The sequence below is a fragment of the Corvus moneduloides genome, chromosome 5, assembly GCF_009650955.1.
Source record: "Corvus moneduloides isolate bCorMon1 chromosome 5, bCorMon1.pri, whole genome shotgun sequence".
In the NCBI taxonomy this organism is placed as follows: Eukaryota; Metazoa; Chordata; class Aves; order Passeriformes; family Corvidae; genus Corvus; species Corvus moneduloides.
In genome coordinates, this window is record NC_045480.1 from 14374670 (window position 1) to 14388389 (window position 13720).

Consider the following 13720-nt stretch of genomic DNA (forward strand, 5'->3'; position numbering starts at 1 on the left):
CAGGTGCAGGGGAGGACTCCACCTAAAGTCTGGAAAGCACTCATGGAAAAACAAGCATTTCAGCCTGTTTAGCCTTACAGAACAAAGGCTGAGACAAAATCTACAACTTTGGTCTGTGCAGACTGCAGGGGGCAAAGGGAAAAAACAACCAGAAAACAGGAAAGGTTCAACTTATCCTACAACTGTGTATAAACGTCAGTATTAGCAATATATAGGAATATATCAAACAGTATGTTAGCCAGGTATGTACTAATATGGCAGCAGAGTTACTGTATAAAGTAAAAGGAGTTAATTTTCAGAGCAAAGATATTTTCATCTTTCAGACTAATTCGCTTAGAAAAGCATTATGTGTGCACTTGCTTTTATAGTGTACTAAGGCAGGTGAACAGTTACACACTTTCCCCACTGTTTACATACCTACAATATAAGCACTTGTGAACATTTTTTAAAGGCTCTAACCAGGTAAAGCTTATAGACATGACTCCAACCAGACACATTTGTAAAGACAAGTTCCACAGTCAAACAATTAAAGGAAAATAAAATAAGGCAACTCAGATTTTTGGCAAACATTTTATATTTTTTATATAAAAATCTCAGTAAGAAACCTAGCAGAATATCTGACGGAAACATCTGCCTTACAACAAGTTGAAAAAAAAAAACTCACAAAAAAAAGAGAAATAAAGGAAAAAAAAAGTAAAATTCCAACCCCCAAAATAGTTTTTCATTATAAACCAGAATATCAACAAAACACTTAAAATAATCTCAGATTGTTTGGCAATTCATCACATCATAACAAGAGACACATTTGATCATAAGAAAAATTCAACTTTATATACAACTTCACTTGAACATTTGCTCTTACCAGAGTTAATATACATTAAAAAAAGATTCTGGCAATAATACCAGCTTCTATTTTTAATACCTGTGTATAAAATGTAACATAAAATGCTGAAGCTCTATAGTTAGGAGAAGTGATGTTTGATTTCAATGGGTCCCTCTGTTGAAAAAGATAAATACTGAAAGAACAGGTGCTTAGTTGCAAAAAAAAAACTGTTCCATTTTAGGGTGGTATTGGTTGACTTTGAATAAATCTAACCTATTACTATTTATTTCTTGAAGTTGGTAGTAAATTTACAAGAGAAAATATAATCTAGTAAGATTACATTTTAAATGTCATACTTTGTCACAAATGTGAACAGAAAGGAGCCAAGTCCCTTTCACTATGCTAAACTACTTTAACGCATGCGAGAAAAATACTTTACCAACTGTCTGAGCATATTTTAGAGAACTTCAGATTTTAGACAGCCCTGGGGGAGTGGAGGGGAAGTTTCCTACCGACATCTGCATAGAATGTAAAATATATAATTAAAAAACCCTAAGGTATATACTAAAGTTTACAGACCAATGCTTTCCATATAATAAATAAAATGTCCATCATTGATTAGATTCATACACAGAGTAAAATACAACCTATTTTTACAAGTTTATGTACAAAGTGTATTACTAGGCACATGGGTGCCTTATGGGTTGGAAGCATCTGCATTAGCACGTCACATTGGGAAACTCCAACTTTCCAAGTCAGTGATAAAATATATAACTACTTTGTTTTTCATTCAGATACAAAGTAAACTTATTTTTCATCTGAAATAAATGTACATAATATTCTGTATAAACAATAGTTTATAAAGCTGTTTAAAATGTAACTTAAAAGTACTGCATTGTTTAACTTAGAGCTCTGAAACAAGCACGTGCAAATCCCTTTGCTTTAAAAAAAATAGAAGCACAGATGTTTGTTTTCCTTTTGACTCTTCCAAGAACAGTACTGGCTGGTAAAGATTATCGTTTTGCTTTCTTTACTGGCGTCTCCTCTGTTTTCTGCTGGCCTTTTCTCCGTACCACTGTTGGGCTGTCCTCCCTTTTACGCTTGGCAGACTGCACCTTTAACCTGAAAAGCATATTAATAATTATTTTCACAATGGTAGAACCTGTAAAACAAAGAGCAGTCAGGCACAATTCTGTTCAGAGGGCAGAGCTAAATTGTCCATCTCTGCTGAACTACAAGGATATATTATATAAAAGCTTACTACTAAAACACACTTCTTAACAGGTTATGGGGTATTATTTCAGTATGCTGGAGAGTGCTCCATACGTAGAATCTGGGGCTAGAATTCCCCTTCTTCCTTCTCTTTTTCTGGAAAGGTTTGTGGATTTATAACAGAACATAATGGCCTTCATTACCCTGTACCCTGTCTCACAAAGACAGAATAGCAGCAATAGTGCCTCAAGCCCTGCACACACAAGGGGGAGTAGAGGGCAGACATCACATACCCTTACCCCGTGAACTCACACACCCCATCTATATGCTCACCATATTCCAGCTGCAACTAATTGTAAGTGGGCTTAAACTCTTGGTCATTCATAACCACACAAAATAATGGAGCTGAGGTGAACTGCGACAGCCATCAGCACACAGTGCACACGTTCCCCAGGTTCAGCCTGAAGACACTGGCACATTTCAGAGAGGACAACAGCAACACGTGTTTGGCATGCAATGCATTTTACAGGTAATCTACAAGATGCAGAGCAACTGTCCGTCACATTTGTTACTTATTCCCTTGGGATTCTGCACTGTGATCTCAGCTTTACAAATTAAAGAGAATGCCAGGAAAGGAGGGAAAGGGAAATATATTCAAAACTCGGCCTAAGGGCTCTCAGAGTTTCTCCTCTTTTTATCAGCTGATCTTAGATCTTTGAAGCATTAGAATCACATAATCATATCTAGCTTTAACCTGAACTACCGATGCTCTTACCCTCTCACCCAGGAAAGAATCACAGCTCAAGTTAAAATACTACATAAACAGCATTTTCAGATTCTCCCAAGAGGTTTCCAAGGATATAAAGAAAAAAATCTAGCCTTCCAAATGTCAAATAAAGGAAGAAAAAGAAAAAATGTAAACAGAAGAAAATCCTTTAAAAGCTTTTATATATCACAAAAGAACAGAACAAAACTAGTCTGCTGTTAAGATTTTGAAACAGTATGTTACATATAAGGAAAGGATCACTGCAGTGGTTTCCAAAACAAATACTCAAAGCAGATTCAACTTTAATACTTACTGTGTCAATGGAGGAGATTTATTAATTTTTGTATCGCTTGAAGATCTTTTTTTTGCTGCTAGTTTCTGTCGTTTTCTAGGAGAAACTGAACTTGGACTGCTGCCTTTAGAAGTTGCACGTGTGGTTGGCTTGCTGGGCTGTTTTCTGTAATACAAAAGAATGATGAATTTATATATAAGAAAATACTTTTACCAAGTCACTTTCTTCTTGCATTCCAAGTGAAGATAATTAAGGCTACATAGTATTTGCAACAAGTAAATCAAAGTTGCCAAAAGAAACAGTGAAAAAAACGTATTTGCCTACTTCAAGACATACTGCAATGCCAAGCTGTGCATTTTCATATCAAATGTAGAATCAAAAGGCTACTTTACTGACAATATTTGGTATTTCACAAAAAAACCCAAAAAACCCATTCCAAATCTGCAATAAATTTTGTACATAAGTGTCCATGTTCAAAAGAATATCTTGTAGTATGAACTCGCTCATATGAGCTTCAGTACCCACAAGTTCAAAAACATGAAAAACTGGTTATTGGCAATTAATTTAATAGTTTAGAAAACAGGTGACTTAAGTCAGAGAAATCCAGCAATCCTGAAAATGAAGAAGCATCCCCTTCCACAAAATTATTTCCAAATGCTACTTATAAAATGCAGACCGTAAGCAGCACCTTAAGGTAAAGATGCTTTGTTGCAATCAGAGCTAGAAAGGTAGCATTGGAAATCTGAGACACAACCCAAATCTATAAAAAACAGATGTTTCCACAAGCAAACAGAATAAACCCACAAATATCTAAATCTTTATTACAACTTTAGAGTTAACAATTACGTGAGACTAAAGGAAGTCCCTTTGCCTTCACCAAAACAAAACTGTGGTAATGGTAAACCTTCTACCTGTGGTAGTGGTAAACCTTCACAGTTTTTATGTAAATCAAGAATCATGTAACTACTTTCAGACTCAGATCTGAAATTATCAGTTCAAGAGCACTATGTGTTTGCCCAAAGGCAAACATATAATATACACAATATAACATATAATATCTGGGAGTGAAGTAAATATGGTCAATTGAAAGTAATCTCACCACTAACATAAAAAACCCCCGGACTCCAATTCTCTTCTGAAAGACAGCAACATAAATCAAAACTTCCCAAAGCTGCTATCTTTCATTGTTTCCACAATAAGATCAAGAGGATGAGCTCTGCTAGAAGTCAGTTTGCCCACAAAAAGGCAGACCTGTGCTAAAGCAGATGAAGAACGGCTTCCTGAGAACAGAACTCTTGCTACTACACATCTTTTGCAGCAAGATTGCAAATCACCGTACTAGAAATTCAATCATCCACTACTGCAGATTCATGAATTTAACTGGGACAGTACTTAAAGACACCAACAGAAGTAATTATACTTTCACCTTGTTCCAACACCAAATATCCAATGGTGAATTGTACAGTCAACACAGATGTCCCATTCTACCCATCAGAACCAAGCATCCTTAGACTCAAATTCTAGTGAGTCATCACTAGGATGAAAAGTGCCAACAGGATCAATTCTTACCTTGTTACATATTCAAGTATGCTTTTTGAGACCCTAACAGTTACCCCCACCTCACTTTTGTCTCTTCATTCCTAGAAAAGTGCTACTAGAATTAAAATCAAAATTACTTGGGAAGCTCTTATCAATTTAAAGCAAACAAACAGAAAAAGTCAAAAAGAGGAAGTAACAACCTCTTCTGCGTAACACAACCGAGAACAATGTAGAAAAAAAGCTTGTTATTGGAGTCTCTACAGTTACCTCTGAGCCTCTAATCTTGTGGCTGATCTAGTTGTGGCCCCAGAATGTGCATCATCATCTTCCTCACCGTCCTCTTCCTCACCTTCCTCTTGCTCTTTTAGTTCATCTTCAGAAGATGTTAATTTCCGACGTTTCTTCTCTGGCTCCAGTGTTTCTGTCCATGTAAAATTTTACACATATGCTATAATTTTCCAAAAGCCCTCCAAAAGGACATGAACACTTAATTTAGAAAAGGTATTCTAGTCACAAATCCCATTTTCAGTAAGTAATTTTCCATTTCCTTTATATTTCAGCATTTTTAATTCACACTTCTTTGACTAAATCTTGCTAACGCATTCACCACAGTTTACTTACACAGCTCATAGCCAGAATTCATAGAAAATTCATGAGGCTTTACAGAAGCATCTGGGATGTAGCAATTCTGACATGAGATTACAGCAATTTACACATATTTACATAATATTTACACTAGCTGTAATTCAATGATTTTTCCTCAAGAAAGGAAAATTGAATAAAGCTTATCTTGTTGCTATTAGTAAACAGAAAGGCACAGCAGTATTTTCTTATTCTGTTAGGAGTAGCATAGCTTTTACCAGTTTCCTCTGATTGAACCAGAGAACGCCTGGGCTTTCTTCCCCTTTTACGCACAACCATTTCTGCTTTCTCAGTTTCATCTTCCTGAAAAAACAAAATGGAACCAAGTAAGTCAAGAACTATCTACTTTCATAGAAGACAGACATTTTTCATTACATACTGCTTGTAAATTTACAAATTGCACTTACGTTTGTTGTTTCTTTCTTATTAGATATGTCTGTACCTAAAAAGAAAGAACAAAACTTAATCCTGAACTTCAAATCTTTCACCAATCAATTTAAAAGGGAATTCTTTCATACTCTCTCAACTTTGCATAAACATCATAGTAGCTCAGAAAACATTTAAAGTCTTTTTCTAATTTAGAAAATAGCTTTGTTATACTTTGTTATATACAGAAACTGGGATAACGATTAAATTTTTTTTTTTAAGTACTAAGGCTTTATATGACTGACAGTATTTATTGCTTTGTTGCATATGCTGTTTTGTTTTAATGGAAAAGCGAAGTTACTTGCCCCTTTTAACTACTGTCAACCAATTACAGAATCACAGACAAATTTGGCTTAGAAGGAGCCTCTAGAGGTCACCTAGTCCAATCTCCTGTTCAAAGCTTGGCTAAATTAACTGATCTGATCATACTGGGCAAGACCTTGTTCAGTCCAATTTTTAAAGTCTCCAAGAACATGGTCCCTCCAGTAAATCTGTTCTAGTGCTTAACTGTGCCCATGCTGAAGCACGAAGATGACCAAGATGAAGCTCAAGAAGACACTATTTAAAACCTTTCTAGTACCTGGTATGCAAATTACATGACTTCCTCTGCTGAAATACTTCTTACTTGCAATTCAGTAATTTTTACAGGCTAGCCTATACACGTTAAAACAGATTTTTAACTCTACATCCCATGTCTCAACTTGGCTTCTCTCCATGGTTACCACTTCTATCCTAACTCTGTGATGAGAGAGATTATTTTACAAAGCTTTTGAACTCTGTCAAGCAGAATTATCTCAACAACACAAGGATAAAAATCCTTAGCAATAGAAAAGAGAAGCAACCTAAATAAAAGCAAGTTTTTGTATCTTTTTTTCCCCTGCCATAAAATTCCTGTCTAATTTCTGAAAGCTATATGAAAGAGGACACAAACACTAAAACCCTCACCAATTAGACTGACAGAACAAACAAAAGAACATCAATGCGACGGATCTAAAATAGATCTCAAAGAGCAGAAACATATTCTAAAACTCACACGCAAGCATTTTGGAACTCCTTTGTAAGGTTATGGGGAAAAACTTTATACAAAAGCAAATGAAGTACAACACAAATATATTTAAGTATTAAAAAAGTAAGTGAAATAAAACATAGGACTGTCCACTGTATTAAGTTCTTCACACAACGTAAGTACATACATAATACAAGCTGCATGTATTAGTTCTGTTTCGTTCAAAAGAGATACTTCAAAATTCTGGTACATTTTGGCAAATTTGTGGCAAAGGGGTTTTTGACTCAAGAATAATCCCATCTAGATCCATGACATGCCTTTAACAGACAACCCTCTGTAAGATACGAAAATGTAATACTTTTGCCTAAAGGTAAGTATAAAAATAGTAAGACATGGTATCTAAAAATCTTACTAATTTTAGAGCAGCAACTGCTGATTAGTGCTAAGTAATTAGTTTCAAGTTCAGTGTCAGTGTTATGGGAGGATGATGCCTTCATAAAACATATGCCTCTTAACTGCATGTGCTGTAGTGACCAAAAATAAATCTCTGCATCCCACTCCACATGTGGCTGTGTCCCTATTTCAAATCCTTATGCAGAACACCCAGAAATTACCAGAGTAAGTGAACTGCACAGAGGGATTCAACTTGGCTTCCTTCTCATTGCAATTTCAAGGGTTTTCAAGCCCTTTATGCATGTGAATACTAATATAGGATGAAAAGTTTAATAGTGCATTCTTCCACTTTATACACTTCTCTTAGCATTGCTGTATCAACAGCCTTGTACCTGGAAAATGGAATGTTACATAACACACTCAAACTAAGTACACGGTGAGGTGTCTGTCCTCTTGGATAAAAAACAAAGTAGAATGCACTTTTATTTCATTCTCACATTCTTGTCTGTTCTCTTTGCAGTTCACAGAAGTCAAGTACCACACAATGAGCTAACCCTTCAGAGACAATTCTGAAGCATATGGATTAAAGCTGACATTTTAACAAATGTGGAGAAAATAGGAAACAGTCCATATGTGCAGTGCAGCCAAATTAGTATCTCTGTAGAAACCTAAGCTTTTGGACACTCCAGAAAATTTGTTTTCTCAGATTTGTTACATGTTTGTTTGCATTTGTTTACAAACAATTTTTAACCTACTTTTCAGGTTCACCTGCTTCCTGAAATAGGTTTTTAAAGTTTGTTTTATGAATGGCCATAATTAAAAAGACACATTTAAACAACCAATGCAGTTCAGACTCTATACACAAGAAAAATTAGGAAAGAGAAACAGAAAGGTATTTCACTTAATTGTATTTTAGTTTGAAGCACTAAGAGAACATCTTTGAGTCAAGCTAAGCAACCATCTTCCACAGATTTTACAGCAGTTGTGAAAACGGAAGAAGAAACATCCCCTCAAGATACCTCTAAGCTCTTTAGATAGATATCAACAGATAAACCAATTAACTGAACAAAATTTGAAATTTAATGTAGTAAGAGTGATTGATAGTCACTGTATGAAAGAAAACACGCAGAAATGAAAAACAGTCACTAAGAGCCAGTATGATAGGGGTACCTACCTTCCTCTGAAGCTTTGCCATGTACTTAGCCCACTCAGTCATTTGGTATATTCTGCAATGCATTATTCAGCACTGAGTAGTGCTGCTGCATCTTTCAACTAAGTTCTTATCAAGCTGCTCTTTTTTGAAAAGAAAAACTTGGTAGCAATTTGGGACAAGTCTTCACTTCATCTCTTACTTCAGACATTTTCATTCATGAATAACACTGACTGCCAGAGATGATATCAGGATGAAGAAAGTGATTCACATGTGATTTTTGTGAAAACCCTCTTTACTTCTTCCATTTTTTGTTTTATATGTTGAGGCAGATATAATTTTCTTACCTGTTGGAGGTGTTTTCCCTCTGCTTGCAAAGGTAGGAGACTGCAGCTGAAATGAAAAAAAAGTGGGTTACTTAATTTAAAGAAAATCAGAAAAATTCAGCATTGTATTACATAATCACAGAAACTTGCTCAGATTCATTGCAGAATGAATCTGTAGATCTAGAACATGTGAACATTCTAATGAGCACACAAAGTTTGTACTGAGTTTAACAATAGGATCCATTTTTCTGTTTTGATAAAGAACTGAAACAAGTCAAATCAGCCCATAAACCAATCATAGCGCTTTCAGTAACCTGACAATAAAATAATTGCAATAAAAGACACAAAAGATAAAAGCAGTTTCAGTCAAACACATTTCTGAGTATTTAGTTATCAACAAAGAAGTTTTGTACAGTCACTTTATGTAATCCCACATACAGATTTACAGAACTACAAACCACCACAAATTTTTTATTTACTCAGAATGCAGAAAAAGCTATGTATAATTACACAATGTCCTGTGATGACTGTCCAAAAACTTCAGTGCTTTCACCACCAAATGACTGCAGTAGGATGCCTATGATTCCTCTGAAGTAGCAACATGTTCCCAAAGCAGCCCTGGGGAAACTGTCATGTAAAGGTATCTCACCTTAGAGAACCCCTGTCTCAGATGGAGGGCAGGTATCACTCCTCCCTGAGCCAGCCTGCAGCTGACACCAATCACTCACTCATCACTAAGAGGTACAAGACCTTTAAATACTTGAACCAGAACAAGATGATTCTGTTCCAGTACTGGCACTGAGTACAGTGCCAAGGTACACCTATTTTTGAGGGTGATTTTAAAATTTGTTTTAATCCTTAACTGGACAAACCCTCCCCCCCCATAACAACCAAACAAAAACCAACCCACAATACCAAAACCAAATACCAAAACACACACCAGATCAAATTACATTTCATTAAATTAATATTGAAAAAAAAAAAATCAATTAGGAAAGACTAGGAATTCTGAAACAGAATTCCAGCCAACCTGTAAGAAGGGACAGGACTCAAAGGGCTGCCTGAAATACAAGGACAGAACAAGCAGAGACAATAATTCCTGTTATCCATAAACTAGGTAAATTCCCAAGATCTCCAACAGCCATGCCAGCTGATGCCTCACCAGGCAAGCAGGAAGAAAACATGTGTTTCAATATAACTTTAAAATAACCCCTTTTCTATGCAATAACACTGATTTTGAAATAGAGGAATTCCCTGGAGAGAAGCCTTCAATGGGAATAAATCCACCTGGTTGTACTCCACAAACATGCCTGACCCATTACTGCCCTGTGCTGTAATCCAATTGGATTGCAGAAACAATGCCAACAGAACACTTTCTTAGCTGTCAATGTCCTTCACAGGAGTTAGGAAATAAAACTACCACTGAGCTTTAAAAGACAGAGGTATGTTTCATGAGCTCCTAGGTTACACACCACTATGTGTCTACCTCTTGCATGAACTGAAATGTTGCAATATACATACTATTTTATTTTACAGCTATGAAGAGATACTATGTGCTACTATTATGACACATTCAGCAGAGGGGAAAAAAAATTCGTTTTTGAAATAAAGTCACCCTTGCTCTTCAGGCCAAAATTACTCTCAGCACGAACTAAAAGACACACATGCACACCACCAAAATTTCACCCTGCACACAAGCATATATTGCTATCTGGCACAACACTTAAATTTGTATTAAGTGAACTAAGCATGAAGCTGATAGGTAACTTGCTATGTTCTGACTTAACACAATATAGATGAACTTTTTAATCAAAATATAAAGAGAGACTATTAACCGTTTTTGTTTGCTTAGACTGAACTCAATTATCAAGTTTCCCATAAGATGTTTCTGAGATGCTGTAAACTGTTAAACAGGTAAATGGCTCTTGAAATACTGTGTTTAAATGCACCCAAACAAAATAAAGGCACTTACATTCCCAGTGCTCATATCAGCTTTTGACTCCCCACCTGAGGGAAGAAATATGAGTTCAGAACTTGAATGTCACTATTATCCTTGTTTTTTCACACAGGTATTATGAACTACTTACCACCAGGTTGTACTGCTTCAAGAGGGTATTTACGAGGCCGTCCCCTTTTGCGTTTCACTACTACAGGCTGATTTTCCTATTAAAAATAAAAGACAAAAATATTTTAGCTACTGTAACTGGCATTTGAGCAATACAATACTAAGACTGCTAATTGAATTCATAATGTGACAGTGGCAGAAGTAGTGATTTTCAGTTAAAAAATAGATGAGGCAAGTTTCATAGGAAGAGACACTGCCTGTTATGAATCAACTAATATAGGTGAAAAGAAACAAGACAACTCCCAGTTACACAAAACACTCTGTGGCTTGACTCAGGCACAAAGCATGTCTGAGAATGCAGTGCCTCCTGCTCCCTTAGCCCCAAAATCTCTACCACTTGGTCTCACCAATGCTGCTGGCTTACCCCATAAAAGAACTCCAGACTTTACATCCCATGAGCACGTTTTCCTAGTGCCCTATAGCTCAGTATACATCCTGTAAGTTGAGCAAGTGCTTCAAACAGCTAATACCCTAATTATTGTGATAAACAGATTGCTGATATTCTCTAGATAAACAGGATCTTTAGCAAAAAAAGGCCCCTTCCTTTGAAGTTTTAAGCTTTGAAAGACAACTTTTAAATAATAAATACAGTCAGATGCTCAGATTGTGAAATCCCCAATAATAGATTTTCTCTTATATACAAGGGAAGATTAAATGCTTCATTCAGCATTTACTGAAGTTTAGCAGTATCTCCCCCAGAATGGTTCTAAGAGACTCAAACCTCAAGTGAACAAACATAAAAACGTATTCCTTAAATTTTCTTTCACTTCCAAATTTGAGGCAAAGAAAGCAAATGATGAAAGCCAACACCTTTCTGAGATCAGTGTCTATTTCTAGAGGCCAGCATCAATTTTAACCTCTAGGGTTCAGACATTTTTTTACAACCCATACTGTAGAATATCACAAGTATGTGCCTAGGAGATAATATAAAGACTTTAAAAATTGTTCAAAAATAGTATTTTTTAAAGCCAAGTCATATTTGTTAATGAGTAAACTGTCCATATCAATTAGAAAGTTTTCAGAAAACATGATTTCTATATAATACAACTCTATGTAATTGCTTCCTAGACGTTTTGTAAGCACTACTAAGCATAGCAAGGGAGTTAGTCCTACTTTGGTAATCAGACATTGATGTCTTATGGTCTGTGAGTTTATACTTTGTGACAGAGCTACATAAGTCCTTGGTACTTTACAGTACCAAAAAGTTTTCACAACTATTTCTTAGTAGGTGAAGGCCAAGTTTTAATATTGCTGTCAACAAAATACAAAGTACTTATCCACTGCAAAGATAGAGTACTGTGAATCTGCACTATCTCAGTGAGTTATCATGAGTAAGACCACTCACCTCTGGAGAATTTTCATTTGATTCTAGACTGCGCTTTTTCTTTTCAGACATTTCCTGTTCAATCTTAAATTCATCTTCACACATACAAAATAAAATAAATAAAGAAAGGAAATTGTATACCTTTGTTTTATTAGGCAAAGGAAATGTAGTACAAGCCACAACCTCCACACTGAAAACGTTATTTCATTCCTTAGCCCAAAATTCCCTAAAAACACCCATCAGAAATCAACACTGTTTGCCTTGTAGCAACAGTGTATTGGTCTGCCAAAATGATTCCCTAACACCAGATGAGTTAAGAAGGTCTCCTATTTTAAGGTAAAATCAAAAGCTCACTATTGTGGCATACTATAAAATGGTACAACAAATACAAGCCCCTATTCCATTTTCTCACATGTTCCATGAAACAGGAAGCTGAGGATACAAGCACATTGCAGAACAGACTCATACTTGTCATCTTGCTCACATGAGAAACAAAGCTATTAATAGGTTAAACTAACATCAGGGAAGATTCTCACACTGTTCCCAGAAAGACAGACTGAAGTAACATTAAAACAGATATTAATAATGTGGATATGCCATCTTTTATTATTTATTTTAGTGCAATGAAGTCAATTACAACAGTGCAATTTGCACTCTTTTCTGGTTGGTTTCTCTACAGAAACAAACAAAACTCATTTGATGGTTATGTCATGGATTTTTACACAGGACAGCTCTTGCTTGTGGTCAGAGTTAGGAGATGTTCTTATCATATAATGCTGATTGTGCTATTTGCCTGCCTACCTGTTTATTTCCCATTAGTTTTCCTACCCAAGATACATACTGAAGCAGTAATGGAGCAAATGGGTGGTAATACAGCAGAAACATCAAAACTTCTTTCACCATTAAAGAAACTAAGACTAATGCATTATTTGATAGCAGTAATAGAGCAGAAATCAACTAGAGAATACATGCAAGTATATTTGCTGGGATCAAGTTCCCAGTTTCTCTCAAAAATCACTCAAATGAAATGAGCATTCAGTATGGGTTCAGAAAATCTGCCATAATGGGCAGTTTAATTACCTTTTTCTTCCACAGTACTCCTAGGAGGTGTTTGTGTTACATCAATTTCTTTGGACACTTCTGCTGCATCACCTGAAATAACTTCCTACATTATTTTGAAACAAGAGAGAAAAGATGTCTTACCACACATTGAAGATCATTGCCAGTTACACTAAAAAATTACCCCACCCTGATACATGAGTAGTTATTTTACTCATCAAGATTTTGTACTGCATCTTAAAAACTTTGATGCTGAGAAGCTTCATCACAAATTAATGGGTGAGACAGTCCCAAATATACTGCATGTACTCCTAAAAAGAAGATCTATTTTGCCTTAATTCCTGTTTTGATCTAGCAGGAATCAGTACAAAGTCAGAACTTGAGTGAAGTGCAATACCCTCTTGAAGATCTCAGATCAGTATGTCCATGTTGATGCTGAACTGACCGGACAGCTGGGATCCAAAAATGCTCCATGAGATCCCAAGCTCCTACCTATTGTTCAACTCCGTCCTCTCAGCCTTCCATACCTCAAAGAGATTCAACACAGACCCCCGCTTTTTGTTTTTATATTGTCTCCCCCACTGAAACATATAATTCTCTAGTCAGTTCTTTTATATTCAAGACAATGCAAAAGCAG

At 35.9% G+C, this 13720-nt stretch overlaps 1 protein-coding gene across 4 annotated transcripts in view; it reads right to left on the reverse strand.

Annotated features, from left to right (window-relative positions):
* Positions 1-554: 554 nt before the first annotated feature.
* The window catches only part of BOD1L1 (biorientation of chromosomes in cell division 1 like 1), a 36904-nt gene continuing 23738 nt past the window's right edge, over positions 555-13720 (reverse strand). For 3 of the 4 annotated variants that reach the window (XM_032108304.1, XM_032108302.1, XM_032108301.1), the window contains 9 exons: positions 13105-13189; positions 12046-12119; positions 10663-10738; positions 10548-10582; positions 5682-8642; positions 5493-5577; positions 4900-5053; positions 3115-3258; positions 555-1945 (listed from right to left, as the gene is read on the reverse strand). In XM_032108304.1, the coding sequence (XP_031964195.1) occupies positions 8517-8642; positions 10548-10582; positions 10663-10738; positions 12046-12119; positions 13105-13189 (396 nt within the window). In that variant the 3' untranslated portion in view covers positions 555-1945; positions 3115-3258; positions 4900-5053; positions 5493-5577; positions 5682-8516. The remainder of the gene's footprint in view (positions 1946-3114; positions 3259-4899; positions 5054-5492; positions 5578-5681; positions 8643-10547; positions 10583-10662; positions 10739-12045; positions 12120-13104; positions 13190-13720) is intronic. The other variant, XM_032108303.1, reaches the window with a different exon arrangement.